The sequence below is a fragment of the Micropterus dolomieu genome, linkage group LG03 (assembly GCF_021292245.1).
Source record: "Micropterus dolomieu isolate WLL.071019.BEF.003 ecotype Adirondacks linkage group LG03, ASM2129224v1, whole genome shotgun sequence".
Taxonomy (NCBI): Eukaryota; Metazoa; Chordata; class Actinopteri; order Centrarchiformes; family Centrarchidae; genus Micropterus; species Micropterus dolomieu.
In genome coordinates this window covers 28,513,216-28,536,651 of record NC_060152.1, presented here as the reverse complement: position 1 = coordinate 28,536,651, position 23,436 = coordinate 28,513,216, and the positions used below count along the sequence as shown (strand labels likewise).

The 23,436-nt window shown below is 39.5% G+C and overlaps 1 protein-coding gene across 1 annotated transcript in view; it reads right to left on the bottom strand.

Moving 5' to 3' along the window:
- Positions 1 to 1,109: 1,109 nt before the first annotated feature.
- Positions 1,110 to 23,436, bottom strand: part of LOC123968617 (E3 ubiquitin-protein ligase Jade-2-like) — a 31,695-nt gene continuing 9,368 nt past the window's right edge. The window contains exons 3-5 of the mRNA XM_046045485.1: positions 19,177 to 19,308; positions 4,737 to 4,882; positions 1,110 to 2,214 (exon numbers count right to left, since the gene is read on the bottom strand). Coding sequence (XP_045901441.1) covers positions 1,417 to 2,214; positions 4,737 to 4,882; positions 19,177 to 19,308 — 1,076 coding nt within the window. The 3' untranslated portion in view covers positions 1,110 to 1,416. The remainder of the gene's footprint in view (positions 2,215 to 4,736; positions 4,883 to 19,176; positions 19,309 to 23,436) is intronic.

Below are 23,436 nucleotides of genomic sequence, written 5' to 3'. Positions count from 1 at the left end.
TATTGATGGCTCTGGACTGCAGTGATCTAGTCAGGGGGGGCACAGAGTACAGTAGGCAGCTCTTTGCACTGATAGTACGGTGTTGCTCTGCTTTGCTAATTGTTGCAGATGCTTTGTTGATTAATGGCAAACGCTGCATTTACATCCTTGTTTCAGGCACTAGACAATTGTTAAGGTGACAAGGAGCCCAATGCTGGCTACACCTGGTAACCAATCCAACAGGATTTCCTTTTGGTTTGATTGTTACAAATCCGATTGAGAAACGACTGATTGATCAACTTATTGATTGTTTGCTTGTTTGGTTGAGTGAGTGAGAAGGTCGGGGGGTGGGGGTTTGAGGGGAGGTGGGGCACAGGGGCAAGCGACAGAAGGCACAGAGTTTCTACGATTTTTATCCAAAGATTCAGGCTAAAAAAAAAGAAAGAAAAAAAAAACCCAGAACAGAATTAGGAAGAATTTGAAAGCAGCTGACAAGAGTCAGATCAAATAAAAAGACAGAAACGGCTGTGATGGGAGCAAAGGGATTTGCTTATAGTAGTATGTGTGTCAGTATGTCTGTGTGTTTGTGTCTCTGTGTGACAATCTGAATGAGCACCAGGGTTGGGGTCAATCTATTTGCGATTCAAAAGATGGATAACAGTTTTTTTTAAGTCTGTGATGATAAATTTGAGAATGACGGCTTTAGTGTACATTTTACAACTGAGTCAGCATGATGAGAACTGACCCCAACCCTGATTATGCATCTATTATACACACGAGTGCGTACGTTACAGCTCTTATGACTAGCTAGTTGTGCTTTTCAAGGCTGAATACATGTTGTCCCATGTCACCCTCTGTACATATTCAGACTAGCTCTGTTGTGAAATTTTCTTTCCACTGAACATATTCAAGAAATCAAGGACTTGTTGGATGCATCTCAGGCCATAAAGACCAGGAGCGAAGCAGACCCTGAAACCAGCTTGAATAATAATAATAATAGTAATAATGCCCCGAAGTGTTTGTTCCCAAGTCTGGCAGATACCACAGACATGAGGCCAAAAATGGGTACTTCCAACGCCCAGAAACAAAATGAATCTGGAAAACAAAACAAAAAAAGACTAACGGTAATGTTTGTTTCCTATTTTGTTTAATGTGTCGCATTTTGTGGTAAGCTAACGACAAAGTACGATCCGGTGGAGAAGCTTTACTGTACGACAGGCAAACAGCTACATTCAGATTCACCCCCAAAAACAAAGCAGGTAAGAGCTGAAGAGATTTTCCACTGGTAAATGTGACAGGGATTGGCTGAACAACGCCATCCAGCCATGTTTTGTAGACTTTATACGGGGCACAGATGGGGAAACAATTAGCCAGCTGGACACTTCTTGGATAACTGTGTGTGTATGTGTTTGTGTGTTAATTTGAGTCTCAAGTTCTTTAGGATGCCAGCACGCTCCTTCTCAGCAGGTCCTCGTTCCCAGAATGCAACTGCGGCAAGCGGAGTTTGCGTCCGCCAGAGCGTGTGTCTGTATCACTCTGCTCGCCATCAGAGAAGTACCCGTCAGTTTCAGCAGCGTCCAGCAGGGACGATTCCTTTCCTGTGAGTGGCAAGTCTACATGCCCCAGCCCTGCTATGCCTCCTCCTCCACTGAACCCCTTCCCTCTGGATTTACCCTGGCGGGACAGACGGAGACGTGGGGCCCCGCCACGTAGAATCGCCCCTGTGTCAGGCACCGTGACACCGGGGCTAGAGGCCGGAGGTGGTGATGAGCTCGCGGTGAAACCAGATCCAGCCCCTGACGCAACACCATTCCCTGTGTGGACGCTGTCCCACCAGCCGCGGTCCTCCGAGATGTGACAGGAATCCATTTTGGAGATGGGTGGCTGCGGTGGAGGGTCCCTGTGCAGGTCAGAGCTCCTGGTCTGGTGGTGATGAATGTGGTGGTGGTGCAGGGCCTTGGAGGAGCCCCTGGACCTTTCCCCTCTCCGGCCCACATGGCTGGAATTATCCTCCGCCACGCTCTCCCAGAGGCTCTTTGCAGTGCTGCTGGCAGCGGAGGCGGCTGCTGCAGACAGGAGTGTTTGAGGCTGGGTGGGGGTGGGGGTTGCCGGGTGTCCACGAGCATGGAGCTTGTTGCCCCCTCGTGGTTTGCGGCCCAGCTGGGGTGTTTTCCAGGTGGACTGCATGGAGTTCTCCATCATAAGGTTTAGCAGGCTCTCCTCGCCCTGCAGGAGCTGAATCAGAGGAAGAGAACAAGAGAGGAGGGAAAGAGTTGAATCAGTTCACATTTAAAGGTTAACACAAAATGTTCAATATATATCTGGAATGTTTTTTTTTTTTGCAAAACAACAATTAATTTGCCTGTTGCTCAGGTTTCTGGTTTTGAAACCTGATTCTTGCCTGTAATTTTTTTTGGGGAAAAATAAACTCCCCACCCACCTACACCTACCCACATTTCCATCAGCTCAACAATGGAGATGTGAGCAACTGAATTCACAAGACATTTTGTTGTCAAGCAAAAAAATAAAAAAATAAAAATCAGCATTTCATATTGTGGTGTTTAAGCTCTTCATGAGATGATTCTGTTGTATCTTTAATTTGCTCTATTGTAAAAAAAAAACAGTTTTGTTATTAATGGCAACTACAGGCCTGTGTAACGTGGGACCTTTTGGGATTGTCTGACAAGTCACTACTTCAAAGATCTTTATTTTTTCAGATCTTTCTTCTTAAAGATATCAGGTTTTCATATTAACATCTCATTCTGTTTTACAGAAAAAAATGACTGTGTTTCTGTATTTTTATTTTTGTTCCTGAACACAACCCTTAAACAATGGAGTTATATTATGCATTCTGGTTGGAGCCCCCTGCCAAACAATACACAAACAGAGCACATTCCTGAGGAAAACAGCAGGTCAGCCACAGTGCAGGACTGCTCTGACCATCAAATCTCTCATCGAACTTATCAACCTACTATGAGAAGTGAGTAAAACTTACAAACTCCAGTTATATAAAGATTCAATCTAAAGGAATTGGTCAAGAGTCGAAATGTTTCTAAATAAAAGGTGTTTGAAGGTGGTTTCCAGTGTGAAGGCTTAACTCTTATCTGTGGGTTTGTGACATCTGACAAAAGTGGAGAACTTTATGAGGGTGGTTTTCAGTTTGGGGAAACTTAATGCCCTACAATAAAAAGCAAACAGTCTTCTTTTCACTCCTCAGAATTATTCAATGCAACTTTAGAAGATAATAACATCCAGGTTTTAAAACCACAGTGCAATAGCTTATGTCAAGTTATGCCAAGCCAATTTTAATTATACAGCCCAAAATCAGAAATTGTCCTCAAAGGGCTTGTAAAATGTGCTATTAGAGCAGCAAGGGAGCAACTGCAGAAAACAGATGTGTTGATTTTGATAGCATTATAAACTTAAATACCTAAAAATTAAACACTACTGCACTGGCTGTTGACATTGACCACAATGTCACAGGAATGAGCGTTGAAACACTTTGCTAAGTTACTTTTGTGGACAGTTTGCATGGGAGCTTTGATGTCAGCAGGATCAATAAGCCTTCAGTGGAAACAAAGAGCTTTGTTCGGTCTGTAGCACTTAGACTATTAGCTCCTACTGAAGACATAAATCTCTAAACAGGCCATGAATATACAGTTTAATTAAAAAAATAAAATAAAAAAAGACTACATCATTTCCTAAAACAGCCAGGCACTGTAGTTTTTAGCGGATGGTAATCAAACTGTTGTGAATTTAATAGTTTTTGGGCCAACAGCTAAGCTCTCTGGCAGAGGAATAAGATATCAGGCTACAGTCCCACAGGAACTATTTGTTAGTAGGATTAATTCATTGTTGGTTTTAGTTTTTCATTGGACCTGTTGATAATAAGATTAGTATAGAATATTCTCACACTAAACTTTAAGCTGTTGGTATTCTATGAATTATCTTGGCTAACTACTGAAAATCCCTCACCCTATTGTGGCAAACATAAATCATAGAGTACAATGTATCCATGAGTTATTTCTCTTTTTTTGTGTCGGATGTGCTAACTTATTCATTAAACCAAAGCTGTTATTCATTGGTTGTAGCAGTGGTCCATTTTACATGACTGTGAACACTGACAACACAAACTGGGTTGAGCAAAATGTTTGACTTAAAAAGTAATGTTCTTGGTTGTTTACATGTAACTTTGTGCTAAATTTCAGCACACCATGAAGCAAAAATTAAATTATCTGTGTATTGTGTCATGGATTAAGACATGTTATTAAGTTTGAAACAGTTTACTTCTCACAAAGATGCTCTGCCTACACATTTTTCTCCTTTTGACAACCTCAATTTAGTCTGGATTTTGTCCCTTTTGTCCTCTAGTCAAGTCCTCGTCCTTGACTAAGAAGAAGTTTTTGACAGCAAATTTTATGTTAACTTTGGATGTCTGTCTCAGTCATGTCTGTAGGCAGAATAGTTCCTTATATGGCTCCTGGCACCAGTTTTTTCCACCAGTGAAGTGGACTGGGATTCAGTTCAAAAGGTGCTGTCTGCAGGTATTGGTGCTGAAATGATGTTCTGCTCATTTTTTATTATATTTATAGACCTATATATGAATGAGTTAAATCCACATTGGAAATCCATTGCACCAATCCATTGCTGCATTATCAAATTCATGTCTACTGAATGTATCAGTTATCATTATATTACAGTCAACTCAGAAATAGCAGAGGCACCACTTTGCAGGTTTCTTGTTGCTGAAGCCCTACCTGGTCGGAGAGCAGGCGGCCGCTCTTGTCCCGATGCTGGGCACCCAGGGCCCACTGGCTTAGCATGTCATCAGCGGTGATCTGAACCGACTGGGCGAGCCAGCTATCGAACAAAGAGTTGTCCAGTGGGAAGGACTTTGACAAACCTGAGGGAAGGGGAAGGGACATAAGGAGGGAGAGAGGAGGATGAAGGGAGGAAGAGATGGATGATATCAAGGCAGAGACAGTAAGCAGAGGTGGCAAAGTGGGGGAGAAGAATAAGGGCAAGAACGGAGAGAAAGAAGAAAGAAGGTGAGGAGTGCAGCACATTTTCATAAATAAAATAAAAATACAGAATACGCTGTACTAAAGCCGTCAGTCGATTTAAAGATCTCTCAACTGAAGTCAAGAAGTAAAAGGCATAAATCGAGCCGGAGCACCAAGGCTTTCCACTGCAATGCAAGACTTTTGTGCCAAACCTTAAATCCCACAGTTCTGTTAAATACAGGGTTAGCTTCAACTCGCTTAGTCGGTCCACTAAAAAATGACACGATTCAAACAGTAATGTTTGAGCTTGGATTTTCTTTTCTTTAAAAACTGGCAAAGAACAAGGTGTTTTTTTGTTTTTTTTCAAGAACACATTATCATTTTTAAATGTTAAAGACAAGCCGATACAACATAATGCAAAGGTGACTGGTGGACAAAACCTGCTAAAAAAGGATACATATGATGACATGAATGCATAGAAAATAAAGATAGCATAATGCATCCTACCTAAACAGTACAGAGCTGTTTGAAATCACATCTTCCAGTTTTGTACCATGAAGCAATATAACAGGTTTCCGTAATGTGAGTTGGTGAAACACAATATTTAAAGGCAAGTGGAGGCTGCATGTGTGATGCAGCCTTGTTTCTTTAAGTTAATTATACCAACATCTTTCATTCAAAATGAATAGAATCAAAAATGCAATGCAACATCACCAAATTGATGTTAATCTCTCACACAGCACCTCTAACACAACACCCAACTTGACACAGTGAAATTCACAGTATGTAGCGATAAGCTTCAAATCTAAACATGCTGTTTCTGTCGCTTCATCAATAATGAACATATAAACCTATTCTTTACAGCAGAAATCCTGTTTCCTGTCCCCTTCCCCACACTCTGGGGTGTGTGTATATAATTAGGAGATTTACATGGCTCCTTTTCTATCATTGTGGGCTGTGAAAGTGCTGTCAAAGCACTGCGTGTCTGTCTGCAGCATTTTAGCTTTTCTTACTTTGACGCACCCACACGCACGCGCGCACACAGACACACACAATGCAGAGAGACTTAAGGAGAACAGAGAATGGGGGGTGGGATCCATAAGCTCATGTACTTCTTCTCTCCGGTTTCCACAGAAGAGGGTGCCCACATTTTGGCTTGCCAGTCTTTCACTCCTCACATCTTTACATCCTCTTAAATCAGAATCCAGAATCTTTTTCTGAAACTCTGTCAAAGTCATTTATGTTTAGCTTTTTGACAATTTTAAGTACTAAAGGTTATAAATAACTTAAAAATCAAGAACCAAAACTCAAGTTTTGCCAAATTACATGTTTGTCCAGAATCCGAAATGGAGTGCACTAACTGTTGCTCTAAGCTAGCTGGCAACAGACACAACGACTGTGTCTGTGGGAGTGTGTGTGTGTTCAACTCTGACTGAACAGAGAACTCAACAGTATTTTCATTATTTCCCTACAGTCTATTCTATAGTTTCATTTATGAAACAGATCCATGTAAAAGTAATGAAATTTAGTATTCTTACTTAACCAAAAACAACCATCCACCTCTGCACGTCATATCCACTTTGGGGATCAGCTGCCTCTTAAAGAGATATTGTTGACAAAAACCTGCACACAGACACATTATGAAAAATACAGACAAGTGTATGCAGATGGTTCTGGTCTAAGCTTCTTTATCTCATTTCTTTCCCCTACTGTCTTTCCAGGCTCCCTGTAAATCTTCAGTTCCTATAATGATCTGCCAAGCAGGACGGCAGGAGGTGCTGTTAGGGTGGCTTTAACACAAGCTATCTTCCACACTCACACACACACACACACACACACACACACACACACACGCAGCCGGCCGTTTCCATGACGCAGCATGTCTCTGCAGGAGCCGAGAGAGCTCTGAGGGAGAGAATAGGTGACGGGGGTGTGGGGGAGGGCAGTGAGGAAGTGTGAGGAAGACCGAGGAGAGAGTAGTGGAGTGAGGAAGGACAAAGGGAGACCTAAAACATGCCACTCTTTAGTCTGTAGCTATTTTTAAATTATATCACTTCTTGTACATCCAGAAAATATAGAGACAAGAATAAGAGTCTAAAGCAATGCTAGCAGCTCTGTGTGGCTGTACTGACACACAGCAGTGCTTTGAGCTAAGTGCTAACACCAGCATGCTAACACACTGACAATGCTAACATGCTAGTGTTTAGCACAATCTTAGTTTACTATGTTAGCATGCTACATTTGTAGTAGTACTGCAGAGGCTGATGGGAATGTCATTAGTTTTGCAGGTAACTGGTCATCACCAGTGTTGGGAGTAACACTTTACAAAATTAACACAATTACAGTAATGTATCGCTTTTTGCTGTAACGCAGTAATGTAACACATTTCTAAAAAAAACTGTAATATTATAGCCGTTACAATCTCAGTAATGTGCGTTACAACGCACTTTAACCCGAAATTAAGAATTTTGTTTTTTTAATAATTAACCCACACAGAGAAACATTTCAGCACTGGAAAAACCATCAGATTTTAGGCATGGTGCAAACTAATACTACTTAACAAGATGGTAGATCACCTGATGGATCATGCGTAAATTATTTTGTTTTGTTTTTGTGCTTTAACAAATTACTTTCATGATTAGAGAGGCTACTGTCAGTTCTGCTGTGTCGGGAGATTGAAATTATCAATGACGATATGCTGCTGTACCTCATGCGGAATTGTGCACAGCGTCTTTCTCAATGGGGAGACAATTCACCCCACCCCCCCACCCAGCTATCAATCAAAAGGTTAGTTTTTATGACAAAACCCACCCAATCTGCAGATATAACTCTGCACATCACTAGAACCCACCAATGCAGTCACATCTTCACATTAGAATAATGCGCCCATTAAATTGTAGTGAAAGTAACTCAAAATTAGTGTAAAGCATCTATAATGTATTACATTTTGGAAGTAACTTGTCCAACACTGGTCATAAACCAAAGGATAAGACATGAAAAATTTTACCTCTTGGCGATTGACTGAAGTCATAGAATCACCAAAGTTGCTTAAATTCATCATGAAGGGAACATGAATATGTGTACCAAATTTCATGGTAATCCATCATATAGTATGACATCTTACTTAAAACTATAAATGTCACCCCGACAGTGGTGCTAGAGGAAAAGACAGAGGTTCACCGAAGTCAGTAGGATTCATCTTCTGATCACAAATGTCTACAAAATTTCATGCCACACTCCACCTTGTAGTTGATATAGATATAGATTGCCAACATGGTGGATTGACCGACAGACCACCATTACTAGAGTCACTAGTGTGGATAAATAACCTATTTTTCATCATCTCATGTCAAATACCATCCTGGTGTCACTTTGTTGTTGCTGCTGTTTTCCCTCTTTACAGTCAGTGGGTGCCACGGTAGCACAACGGGTGGTTTTTTTTTATTATTTTATCATGTGTAGCAAACACCTTTCCCCCACATTTAACATGGTAAAACTGCTTAAAACTGTCACTTTACCACAAATGTTTTTTTTTTCTATGCCTCCCATTTAAAATTGTAGAAAGTCTTTTATAAAATGGTATGTAGTACTGTATGAAATTTGTCTTAGTATACGACTGTTTGGTTTTGTTATATCTCTATAGTCTTTCTGTAGAACTACTTTTTGTGGTAGTCTTATATATGTCAGTTATGTAAGGGAAGGGTTCTGTAAGCAAAAGTTATGACTATGACTATTTTAGCTTTCTTTCCTTCATAAATTTGCTGAAGAAACAAAATAAAATTTATTTCCAGACGAAGCCCCCCGGAAGTGGAGCTGTGTCTTTTAAACCAGATGACGACACTGACTCCTCCTGCTTCTTCAGCTACAGCTAACATGCTGAATTAATGGAATACTGTAGGCTAATGCTAATATATCAAAAGGTCCTGCTGCCGTTAAAGCCATCTAAAGCCCTTGTTCAAGGCTTTGTTGCATGACAACAACAGTTTGGGGAAAAGCCGTCCTTCATGCCAGTGTACACTTGTCTCACGGTAACAAAAAGCCCAGGGATGTTGTTACAGAACAGCTGATACTGTAGCAGTGAGCAACGATTTGCTAGCCAGCGCTACTAAGGCAGTGCAGGGTAAGGAATGCACTAGCAGCAGGACAGGGCCAAGACCAGGCCTGTGCATGAGAGAGAGAGCGAGAGAGAGAGATTGTGTGTTGCTAGGTCTAAAGCCCTCACTACAGTCTGATGATTGTTCTCGGGTGCAAGCCGTCTGCCTGGGAACTCCATCAGAAAGACAGAGATAGAAGCAGAGAAAAGTAAAGGTGCAGGAGGAGCAACAGAACGATCAAAAGACCCATCAGAGCGATGAAGGAGAAACAAGAAGTGCAGCAGGCGGAAAAAGAGCGAACTAAATACCTGAATAAAGGAGGGCAATCACAGAATAGAACACAATAATGGCAACCAGAATAAAAAGCTCAGCATGAATCAACAGAAATAAACCTGTCAAGAGTTTTTCTCTACAACAAAAAGGGACATTTTACATTTTTGTCTTTTACCATATTATATCAAAATTATCTCACACCATGCTAATTTGTAATTTTGACCACTTGAATGAAATAAAAACTGATTACAACTTAATGCTAAAGGAACAGTCCATCCTAATTTGCCTTTAAAAGAGTTAAAAAGGCATACAGCTATTACGATGCGACCTGGAATTTATGAGCCTGTAGTTTTTTCATTCAGAGTGAAAAAGCAAAGGTGTCTTTCTAGAGATGCTATCCTGCACTGAAATTCAACAATAATACAGAGAAAATGTCATCATGCAAGACACAAAGATACACATTTTCTCAGTAACAACACCAGAATGCACTGCAGCCAAGACTTGCTTTGACTGAGGGGCATTTTTCTCACTTGTTACCAATGGTTTTTACTGTCACCATCAGGAACAAACGTTTAGGAGAGGGACAAGACTATGATACAATTTACCTATAAGATGAATGTAATCTAGGGGTGGCAACACGTGTCCCTGAGCACGACACCCCTAGTTGTTTCAGAGGCGTGCAACCTCTGACATATATAGCGCGTAGGATAAAAGTGTCAGCTAAATAAGTAAATGTAAATTTAATGTAATGGAATCTTACTGAAAAATGAACACTGTAAGAAGAAATCAAGAAAAAAAAAATAAGGATAATTATTATGTAGCCTTGTCTTAGTTGGGTTGTATTCTGGGACTTTTTTAATCTTTGGAAAACTCCCTCCTGAGCAGCAAAACATTCTACAACTTAATTCACAGGTTCACTACTAATCCTCATGACGAGTAAACTGAAATTGATTTGTAAAATCAGTGGCGTCATTAAATGTTTGTCTCTTTTAGAGAGAAGTACATTGTGTTGCTACTGCCCTCCAAGTGTTTTGGGCGGTCAGGCTGCAGTGTGGTTCAACACACCCCGGTGGACAGTTCAGGTCCTAATATTTCACCTTTGATCCCAGCATTGAGCTGCTCAGTTGGGGCAGGTCACTTTGGAAAGCCTGGGGTTTTACACTGGCCTGTATGTGGACATTCACGTTTGTGTAAGGTTGTGTGGTTGAAAGACATGAGATCTGTTTGATTTGAAAGTTTCAGGCCTGTTCCACCTCTGATCTCTGGTCAGAAAGAGCTCTATTGTACCTGCAACCACACCCAACAGTGATGTCATGGGGCCCTGAAGTACACCTGTACATCTTAGCTTAGTTTTTATCCGATTGTGTTTTCATGTTGTTCTGATTTGTCTTTTCGAAAACTTAAACCTGCAGTGTGCTACAAAGCCAGCACCTGAATTATGACTCATTGTCATCCGGCAGGGCTCAAAGGGCATTAGCTTGGGTTAGAGGTGTCATCAGTAGACACAAACCAAATTTACTTTGCAGGTGATTTGTTTACTTCTTTCATAGGTTAATTTCAACCATAATGTGATTGCTGATGCATAAAGTTGCTGGAATGTCCTTGACTTTCACATTTCCTGTTCTGTTTCAATTTCGTTAAGGTGATCCACTGAAATCAGTTACTGTACTGAATAAACTTTGATCTGGTATTGGGACCCAGCACTTTCAGAAATATTAATTTATATACTGGTTAGGGTTAGGGGAGAGGCAGTAAGTCACCTCATCATCTATAAAACTCCCTACAGTTTGCCAGTTAATTTTTAGTGGATGTTTTTCAGTATATGTAAATTTGTCTAGCAACACTCAAAGATGCAGATTAGATTGAAATTTTTCAACTGTAATTTGTTATGGATCTCAGTTTTAAGGATGAAACTCCTCAGTGCCTATGAGTGTGACACCAGGAAGATTTCAAAACAATCTCCCTTTTCTAAACAGGGAAGATAGGGGACATTACATCTGAGAAGGAGTTCTGGTACATATCTGTCTTCTTGATCCCAGAACACTAAGAGGAAGACAAAGCCCTGGGAGTCAGGACCAGATCCGATAGAGAACAGATGGCCTGACACACAAACGCACACACTGAGACTGTGAGATATGAACACATACGGCATGCAAAAACAAACACACAGATGACACACTGCGACAGGAACTATATAACTATACACACACACACACACATATATATATATATCACTGGCAAAGGAAAGCATACATTCACACACACAAATGCAGACAAATGATACAGTTGGACACGACAAAAGAACACCACAGACGCAATAGGGCTTGTCATGGACACACAATGCAAGTGATGATTTTCAAGCATTTATTCGACAGAGTTGTAGTCCTTTTACCTAATCAGTCAGATGGAAAGACTGAGACAGAGGAATAGAGGAAGAAGGATAAACAGAAATAGGGAGTGTTATAACACAGATCCAGAGAGAGAGAGAGACAGAGAGAGAAAGAGAAAGATTCCGAGTGAAAAACAGGAAAACTGAAAGAGATAAATAGAAGGGAAGAGGGAGATAATATCAGAACAGGAAGCAAGTGAGGCAGAGCCAAACTAGTCTCCTGTCCTGTTATCGTCTCTCTGTTTATTGATCATATTCACTTCAACAGGAAAATACTGTTGGCTGTGCGACGTTCAGCTCAAGTTAAATAAGGAAATGAGAGACAATCCTGCGTCATTGCTATCAGTCACCGTGTGTGGGGGTGAAAAGCTCGAAACAGCTCTGCCAGATTGTATCTTGATTGTACAGCAAAATATAAACACATATGAGGATGGAGATTCTATATACTGCATTTCGACCTGATCAGATGTTTAATGACTGATATACTGACTGATATGTTATTATAAGTATTCAAAATTTTCAATGTTTACTATTGTTATTCCCAAGAAATCCACCCTAAAGTTAAAGGAATCCAGTATTTCCTTGAAAATATTATTCCTGTCAAGGTGAAATACCTTCTAAGCCTCATTCAGATCATCACAGTGCTCAGAAACTCTCCATTAAACCCATTATAATGACATTTTTCAAAGTGGGGCGGCCGTGGCTCAAGAGGTAGACCGGGTTGCCCGATAATCAGAAGATCCTCCAGGCAGCATGTCGAAGTGTTCTTGGGCAACATATTGAACCTCGAATTGCCCCCGATTGCTGTACCATCGGTGTATGAATGTGTGTGAATGTTAGTTTCTGTTTGAGCACAGTGTATTAATGTGTGTGAATGGGTAAATGCGATGTAATGTAAAAAGTGCTTCGAGTGGTCGCAAAGACTAAATAAGGTGCTATACAAATACAGAGCATTTACATTCTTTTTAACAGAAAATTCAAATTTCAGGGGATTATTTTTGTAGTTTTCATCCTGTTGGCAATGGAAACATTTTACTATTTAAACTGAGAATACACTGACCAGAACCATTAAGGGAAGTAACACGAGTGGTCAGACAGTTTGTGGACATATTACCACATTGTAAACACTGATTTGGTGATTAGTCACAAGACATCTAGGTTAAAACTGGGCTAAAATAGACTTAATAGTAAAATGTGGGCACAATAAGGATTTAACAACTTAATAGGGAGCTCTACAATATGAAGGTGAAGTTTTTTGTGAATACTTTTTAAACCATTATCCAGAGACTAACATCAGCGAAGTGGAGTACCAAACCACAGCACTTGCAAACAAGCTGGACAGCCAACGCACACTGAATCACTTCAAAACATTAAGCAAACACTGGTCAGGTGAAAAAAATAACTAGGATCAGAGCCAATGTAATTTCAAACTCTGCGTCTGTACAGAACTATGAATAACGATGGGTTTACCTGGTACACGTGTAGCAGTGGAGAGGGTAGTTTCCACAGCTAGAGACTGCACATTGGAGCAACCATTTTTCCCCCTTAACACACAGACTTTTATTTCTAAACGTAATGCTGTGGATGTAAAGCTGCACACTCCTCCACACTTTTCTCAGATGTGAGTGATCTTTATCAAGACCAGTAAGCTTCAGTTTCACACTTCATATAAGTGGCAAATCTGCCAATATACAGGTAATACCAGTAATGTACACAACACTACTTCACATTCATGCAGGAGATACAAACTAACAAACCTTCCACTTACAACTCTGTTTCTCAAAACTCTGCAGCTGACACACAAAGCTGAAACGTCTAGAAGTGGAAACTGAATCTTTTCAGACTTGTGGATAGATTTTATGCTAACAATAGAGTGAGGTTAACCTTGGCTGTATATAATTCCCTCCAAAATGCCCTAATCCTACAAAGGCAGAGCCCATTTCGTTATCGACAGAGCAGCTCCAGGTTTCATCCTTTGATGGCAGCATGAAGTCTTTGTTGGGTGGTTTTTGCAGCTTTGAGCAACATTCTGTCATGTTCGTTTTCTGAGATCACAGGAAGGGACTCCTCACATTTTACATGTTGCTTTAGTGCTACTGTCAGTTTGCCAAGATGTCCGGTTTATGTATTTTCAATGCATTTCATGTGTCTATGTTGACACTTCTGTCCTGCATGTCACAATTCTCCATCATTTATAGTTGGAAATAGTTGTAATTTTCTATTTACACTGTCATTTAGCTGACCTCTCTTTGGAGAAGGTGAGGGTTTGAGTGAACAGAGAAGTTATCTTTTGAGGATCTATAAATTAGTAAGTTAGTATAAATATTATCCATCATGTAGGTGAGCTACTTTTACACACACAAAGGAGGATACAAGATATTAGCGAGCACAGTCATGAGAGTGCATTTTCATTTAGATATTCTCAGATATTAATCATGAACAGTAATTGTCTGTGCAGCCCACAGCTTTGTAGAGAATGTCATTGCAGGGATATTCATAACTTATTAGATCTAGTTACATATAAACAAGCATTATGCAAGACCACAAATCCACCCACTTGATGCCCCACATATGGACGCTATTCACAGCAGAGGAGCTTGTTTTTAGAGTAAGCCTGAAAATATGGAGTACTTTGTTTTCCATTTAATTTGCCCACATAAACATACAGTATAGTGTGCTTCTTACCCTTTATTATTTGCATGTTAATTATTCATTGTCTTACACAATAACTTAAATTATCTTGATAGTTTTTTTTATCGTAAAACTTCCTCTTAAACTAAAGGTTTATAACACGCTATAATGTAGTTGTAAGCATTTAATACATTTATCAACAACAATAACTCCTATGTGGACACAACTCCTATGTATAAACACAACTCAGTGTGTGTGTATACATATATTTTTCAGTTGTAATTTGTGTAAGCTATAATTGTTGACAAACACGGTATATTAATTAACATTTAAAAATTTCCTTATAACTGCGTACAACTATATTATTGTTACAAACTGTTAAGAATTTATTAAATGTTTTAAATTGCTGCTTATAAATGCTAAGTAGGTGTTTCATCAAATGTCAGTTATTGTCCCAACAAAGATACTTTTCAGATGCTATTTTACAGGAGAAAACCCCACTGAAGCACACAATTCACAAAAACTATAACCTGATAGAGAGGAAACACTGTGTTTGATCCTGGTTCTGCCAAAGCCGATAGCACCGGCTCTCATCAAACTCTCACAGCTCTACTGTCCAATGACATAGCTGCACGTGAATAAATAAACTCAGGATGTTTTCACGATGTCAGGAAATATGACTTTACGGCTGCTGCTGTCACATCTGAGGGTGCACCCTTTCAAAACAGGCCTATCTACCTCAATGAAACAGATGGACATGAACAGAAGGGTAGACATTCAATTTAAAAACTGAAACTCCCATGTTTCTTAATAGAGTGGCTTTGCTATCTGCACCCATGATTTAACACATCAGTCAACACATTGCTACCCTCGCTAACATGAACCTGGATTACTTCCTGAGAAACTTTCAGCTCTCAGGCACAAAAAATTGTTACTCAGACATGTCACTTCTGCTCAGTGGGAAAAAAAATATATATAAAAAATAAACCTCTCTCACAGTAGAGCGTCTTTTCAACTTCTATGAGAATGCCTGTGCATTTAAATATTAATTTGCACCCCTGTAGTCAGACAGGTGGCTTCCCTCGTGGTGACAACTTAAAAGCTACAGATTCAATCACCAGAGCCGCCAGTGTGTGTCCATCAACAGTCTATCTTGTGTCCTCGAGCGAGAAACTGAGCCTTTCCCTCCTCATTCAGTCGCTGTGGATACGAGTGTCAGCTAAATGCCTGTAAATTGTCACTGGTATGAACAAATATCTACATACACATAATCTGCATGCTCAATTTCCATTTCATATCTGTCTTCTGAGCATCATATGTAGCTGTAATGATGGGTAGTAGGGAATGGATCACCATCTAACAGGGCAGACAACCATTAGCGTCTATCCTCATCTCAATAATGATGAAGATTGGCAGTGACAGGCCTCTCACTACTCGCTCATTAATGACAAGGATTAATGCTGACAGAGCTTCTCTCTCTCTCTCTTTTCAGTTTTACCATAATTCCTACGCCTACATTTTCTAAATCTTATTCCCAAATTTCACTTCTTTTACCCATTTAAAAGTTTGGTATATGGGTCAAACTCTAACCATCAACTCTAACCACTCCAACCACCATCCCAAATTTCACTAACTAATAGCACCACTGCTAGAGGGACGTTTTGATCAGGCAGTATCGTGCTTTTATATTCCCCATTGTAACTGTTACATTCTTTCATTCACTTTGTGATATCAGTGAATGTCTTGTTGGGTCCGCCTGTCTTTCACTCACTGTGATAGAGAACAAGGGTCAGGCTGAGCAGAAGTGTTCCAGTAGAAACGGCTTTGCAAGATATGTGTTACTGAAAATGAGAAGATAACTCAGCCTTTTTTTTTTTTTAACCTGCTTCATATTGTCTTCACTCTTAACCATCTCCACCAGCAACAGAAACACTAAAGCACTCAGTACCCATGAACCTTATTGTTGAAACACTTTCAAAACCATATTATTATTTTCATTTTAGATCGTTCTATTACTTTTTCAGTCAAATAATTATTAAGTCTATACAATGCCACCAATGACACCAACATGACATCTTTAAAATCCCCAAAGGGATTCAGTTTACATTTAAATAAAACAGAAAAAAACCTGCACTCTTCATATTGGGCAAGTGTCACTTTTTACTGGATAAATACCGTTAAAACAATAAATTGATTGGTAATTTGCTGATCATTTATTCAATTGCTCATCCATGTGCCATTTTTGGTTTGACAAAACCTTGGGAAATAATGCTTGCCTGGGCCTTTCAATCCACCCACTCCACCGAGCTGAATGATTCTCTCCGGCATCACAACGTGAAACAGCGGTTTCTCTGTTAAAAAGCATTGATCCAATGAGCGCTGTAGTGGGAATAATGGCGTTGTGAAGCTGTTAAGCGTCGTCAAGCTTTGCACTGAAACCAAGGGGGTGTAAGAGATACCGCTATAAACAAGATAGACAGTGCTATTGAGGCTGTTCTAGAAAAATTAGGAGTAAGTAGTTTACTTTTACTTCGCTCCGCTCAACTCTTAAAACCCCGTAAAAACCAGTATGTTGGCATGGCTACGCAACAATGTCGACTTAAAATAACCCTATTCAGGCAGATACGATGGTCTCTATTGATTGGTTAGGGAAGTGTTAAAGTGTTTTCTGGGGGGAGTTTGTTTGTTTACACCCATGATTCACCACGATACAAGTTTAAACTTGCAAAAGAATGTGGTCTGCATTTACAGCAATGTGACTATAAGAGATGGTGTATCATTTCCATAGCAGTCACTCTTTATTTCAGTGTCTCTGTCTCTGTTCTGTAGCTTATCCCCATGCTGCCTTCATGTGAACGGGACAATTCCAACAACATCGAGTTTACTGTGTCAATCAGAAAAAAATGGATGCTCTCTCTTAGGTCTGAAGTTCAATAATCATCTTTAATAATTCTATGAATAAAAGGAAATATGAAATCTCAAAACATGGGACCAGGTTTAATGTGACTGGAATAGCACAAAACAATATAAGCCATCAAATTAATTCTGACCTTTTCTATGTCAAAAGCTAGGTTGCATTGACTTGAAAATATAGGCCTATATATGCATTATGAATGTAAAGAAATATTTATTAGTAGACTAATTAGTAATACAACTATTAGTTCATTAGACATCCAGTGCGATGACGTGGCCCAGGCTACTTTCTGCACCTCCAGTTGAAGCAGCGCATGGGTCAAATATGCCCAGCCTAACCCGGTTCTCTGGGAGAAGACGAGGCTCTTCTTGCTTTTCCAACAACATATCTCGTTGAGCAGGGATTTTGCCAGGTCCTCCAATCCAAGTAGCTACCACAATCGCTTGGACTTTATGGCCTCAGGCGCACTACGGCTGAAACTAACTTCTCTGCTACCCGCAGTGAAGGAACATATATTAAATAATGAAGTAGTAAGAATAAAAGTAGTAAGAATAAAGTAATATCCATAGCAGAGACTGAACAAGCGCAGGGCTCACAGTAGCTTTCAAAGAAGTAAAGCTTATTTCCTTCGAAAGTTAAGATAAACCTTTCTACTTTTTCCAAGTAGCCTCACACTTTTTCTTTGGTAGACTAATCTTGTTTTCTGTTGGAACAAGGAATGCTTCTTGTTTGGCATTTCTGATTGGCTGCTGTTGGTGATCAGTGATGACACATAATTAAAGTTGGTCAAATGTCTAACTGCTTTTTTAACACTCATCAATATAATTTAATCTAGTTAAATCAAATCTGTTCTTTGGCATTCAATGTCATTTTTAATGATATAACACATAACAATAAATAATAATAATAATAATAATAATAATAATAAAGGTAATAGGAATAGACCCAATACATGCATAGAATGAATGCATATATAATCTAAATATCAATAAAATAATAATCAACATTAATATTCAGGAAAGACACTTCCCTGCCACAGTCTACACAAAGGTTAGAATCACTGGTTTAGAGGTTAGCTTGACTCTCAGCCAGAGGACTAAAGATCAGTTCCCACACTGCCCAGTATGACTGTAATGCGTGCTGTACCTCTTAGGGGAATGGTCTACAGTTCCACAGTTCTACAGGCGAAAAAAAAGCTGAGAGGAGGTCTGCATGATTTACATGACACAAAGTCTTGCTGAATCTCTCTCTCCCTCACCGTTGTTGTGCTTGCCTCTCGGTCTCTGTGAGTGATGTTACACTGCCAACAGATTGATGGATCCGATCAGACCTGCTGGGCTGAACTGCAGTCAGCTCCTATTAAAGATTTTACGGTCGCACCCGACACTTGATCTAACACACAGAAAATGCATGACAACACTGATGACTGAGACATAATGGCTGTAAAAAAAAAGAAAAAGTAACACACCAGCATGGAAAGGGTGCTGACCACAGCAGGATAAAACAGTTGTTTTGTTAGAGTTTGCACTCTAATGCACTCGTGATGCATCAATAATTTATTTAAGACAAAGTTTCCTTTTATCAGGTCAAAATGAAACAATAATATCCTGAGATTTCCAACTTTCATAATGTCTTGGTTGTTTTGTTATTGCATTACACCCTTATGAAGAAATTGTATAAGAAAACTCTGCGTCAAAGAAATTATTGATGCATCAAGTCCACGAATATGCTACAAGCTTTTGTCAGCAGGATCTTCCATAATATGGGAACACACATATGTGGCATATGTTCAGCCAATGAGGTGCATTTGATCTGTTTGCAAACACTGAAGGGCGTACACCCACCCACCCACCCACGCACACACAAACAATCACACACACACAAACAATGTACCTAGCTCTTTTAGCAGGGAGCCGTTCTCTGACTTTAATCTCTCCTTTTTCTTCTCAGGACTACTCTTCCTCCTCTCCTTCCCTTTCTCCTTCACTCCATTCTGCTTCCTCTTTTCTCCCTTCTGGGTTTTCTCTGCAGGGAGACACAGAAGACGGACTCAGGTTAGGAATTAGTTGATTTATTCAATTTAAGCTTGATTTAGCTGTAAAGTGTCACTGAGCCTGGGGAAACTCTTCCTTTCAGGCAGAATTTGAGTGAGAAAGTTGCACAAGAACCTTAAAGTTAAAAAAAGACCCAAACTAAACATCACTAATTAGAGAGTTTTTCAGATTATTTGTTGACTTTCTAGGACATTGTTGTATTTCAGCTAATGAAAATAATTAATCGAGATAGCTTTTTGACATGTGGATGAACACAAATAATAACATGGATAGTTGGATTAGGACAATAGGAAAAAACAAATAGGAAAAACAATGGAGAAACAGTAGCGTATTTGGTGAACTTGAAATTAAGAACAGTTTCCACACATTAATACTCCCGTTGATTGGGGTATAGGCCCACAGAACTTACTCTTCACAAAGTGCACAAAGAGGCCTGTGACTGGCAACTCTAAGTCGGAGAAATGTTTTTACAGGACATCATCATACTGTAGGTGAGCACTCAGCTGAAGTCATTCTTAAAGGCTGGTACAGGTTGTTTAGCCAATATGTGGTTGCAGAAAAGGGATGGTGTCATTAGCCAAATGTGATTCGCTTCCCGATGAGGTTTGGTGATAGAGCCATAGTTCATCTTCAGTGGCACATTAACACTTCTGCTTTACCCAGATAAAGCCCAGGTCGCATGTTAATGCTTTTTGTAAAGGTTGTTTAGTATTCTAGTTAAAGTTTTAAGGAAAGTTTCAAGACCCAGGTCAGATTCAAGACCCATGTGGCGTTAACGAACCATACCTCAGTTAGCCTCTGAGTTAAAACAAGAAAACAAAGACTAATCACAGGGTTCCTGGTTATCTGTGGGTGTGGATGCACTGTTTTGCAGGTTCTTGTACTTCTTTAAGTGAAAATCAAACGATTTTTTGAAAAACAAAAAACAACACAACCGCAACACTGTCCTACGCACTGCCAGATACTGCCTCTCAGGAAGAGACCACGCACACACTCTTTATATACACACACAAACACATCAGGTGTGTGTTAGTCTTCAGGACTATGAGCATGCTGACACACTCACTGTATGACATGTAACAGAGTCCTGCAGAGAGCCTTCCTGCAGCGAGCTGTCCTCTCACTCCAGGAGACCTCGCTCTCTCCCTCCAGCTGAGTGTGTGGCAGGTAACACAACAAACACTCATAGGTAATACATGATCAAAGACTAAATAAGAAAAACACCTGACAGTATAATACAGTCTAACACACTACTCCTGCAATAAATACTAACTTAGCACATGTTTTAATGTTGCTGTATATTGGTGAGATGTCTACGAATCACCACCATTGCTGGTAGTTGTAAATTAAAAAACTGTAATAACAATTGTTTGTTAACAAACCACTACAAATAGGTGCAATAAAAAAGCTTATTTACTCTACAGTTCCTTGTATCTGGGGTTAGCAGCGGGGTCACTGCAGGTCATTTTCCTCTTTAATAAAATTTACAAATATTATATATTTTAATCATACAATATTATAAATTATATTTATAAAGACTCTTATATTGTTTTACTTAATCAAGGCAGAATTTAATCATTTAATGAATGATTTTATTAACATTAATGATACATACAAATGAACAGTAAATTATTAAATTCCCTGGTATTATTACATATTTTCAGGTAACTCATTTACAATTATTCAATTAGCTCTGCAACCAGCTAATTATATTCATTATAGATTAATCTGGATTGTTTTTAAAATTAACTGATTATCTATAAAATGTCAGAAACTGTGACATTTTATTGCTTTATATACTTATTGCTTGTTCACAGTTTACATAGGAAAAACTGGAACCGGAGAATTGGTGGTTTGCTTGGAAAAAACTGACCCAAATGATTTTTCAGTTATGAAACTGGCAGATTAATTTTCTTTAGCTTGAACCAATCGATTAATTGACTAATCATCTCAGCTCTAAATTCTATACGATTATTATTTATGACACCATTTGTTGAATGAAGAATAACTGATTATTTCTGTTCTCTGCATTTAACAGATACAAACACATGCACACTTAACAGACACAGACACACTGCCTGTAAGGAAACGATGCAGTCACACTCCACTGACTCTCACATATACTGCACAGTGATGATCTCTTTCCGTCTCTCTTGGAGTTGGGATGTCTTGTTGTTATGGCTCCTACTGTTTACACAATCACATAGTTTTGACTGCATGGCTCACTAACTCTCCTGCTGCTGTTAACATGTTTATACATTGTATGTGTCTGTGTGTGCATGCATTGGTACAGCAGGTTGCACCTGCCGGTTTATTACAGCTATACTGTGGTTTAGAAAAGCTTATTTTATTTGTTTATGCGTTTGCTTCTCTTGGCGGTCACTATAGCAGGACAAATTTCTTTTTAGATTTTATTAAAAATTCAATTAGCAATTAGCAATAGCAAATAATCTGGTTATTCAAAAACTGGTGAACATTAAATTATATACATCTATGCCACAAAAGATTCTTGTGAAAAAGGTACAATTTGTTTGTTTTTTTAATTCTCATGATGTGCAGTATAATAAGCAGCTCTTTTGAATGTCACTCTCTTTTCTTCTCTTTACTTTCTGCCCTCACCACCAGATGACCCTGTTTTCCATAAACTGTGGTAAACGGCATCCTGTTACAGCAGGAAATGAAACATGGTGTGGAAAAAGGGTATTTTTCATTTCAAATCTGTAAACAAGAGCCGCTAGCATACAGCCATGATGGTGGCTCTGCAAGGCTGTACTTAGGCACAGCGGCAGGGCTTTGAGCTAAATGCTAACACATGTTAGCATGGTAACATTTTTTAATAAGCGCTCAACATGAACTAGGGCTGAGGCTGTTGTTATTAGTTTTGCAGGTATTTGGTCAAAAAGTTTTGAAAAATTAATTTATTTTACCTGATGATGGCGCTAGATGAAAAGTCAGACAATATCACAGATTTTACAATTCATCCTGGGGGGGACTTTAATGTCTATACCACTTATAATGGCAATCCATCCAGCAGTTGTTGCAATACTTCAGTCTGGATCAAAGTGGTGGACCAACTGTTGGACTGACATTGCCACCCATATAGCTGTGACGCTAGAATGACTAAAATAGTGTTTCGCTTTAAGTAAAAGCTTTGGTATTAAATTGCTGTTCTGTAGCTTACAGTATAGATTCTTTTAAAATTGTGTGCATGTTGGTCAGTGGAGTACATGACTACACTGTGTGTGGCTGTCACAGCCAGCAGTAGGCTGTCCTCATGCTTGCTTTAGCATGGAGGAGCAGGACATGCAACAATGGAGCTGAGAGAGACCAGAGAGAGATTTCACACTGAGACGACCCTCTGTGTGTGTGTGTGTGTGTGTGTGTGTGTGTGTGTGTGTGTGTGTGTGTGTGGAGAAGAGACTGTGACAGTATAGTTCACTAACAGTATAATACTTAATATCTGGAAAGAAAGAAACACAAAATGAACGAAGAAAAGAACTTGTGTGTACTGTATGTTCATGCGGGCCTAAAATGTTTCCATTTTTGTTTGGGGATACTCATGTTTTCAAAGGGCTTGACAATCAATGTGCCTTAAAAAAGCCATTGCTTTTTGGTCTACTGTGCTAAATATTTCCAGTTCTTCGGACTGTGTGCATTTGCATGGTCAAGTTGAACAAAGGTGAATTCAGCTGGCTGGAGCATGCACCTTGAATTTGTCTGTTGAGGGAGTCTCAAGAGTGAATTGTTTGCAGAATGTGTGTGTACTGTTGTGTTAAAATTAAAATCTGACAAGTGGAATTACTGTGAAGGTGGCAGGAGTACTGTATGAAACTGTTTTAACTTTATAAAGAGATTTGTAAAAGAGTGCAGGTATATCTACCAGACATTTCTCCCCCTTTTTCCAATTTATTTTATGGCTGTTGCTGAAATTGCAGAGGCCATTAACGCCATGGGAATCTTTGAGGGAGCTCCCAGAGGGAACACGGCTCCTAAATTGTAATTTCTTTCTTTTTTTGTTTTGACAGGAGGACCATCTTATCCTCTGATCTCCCAGGGACTATTCTTCAACATTGTCCCTATTTTTTCCCTAATCTGATCT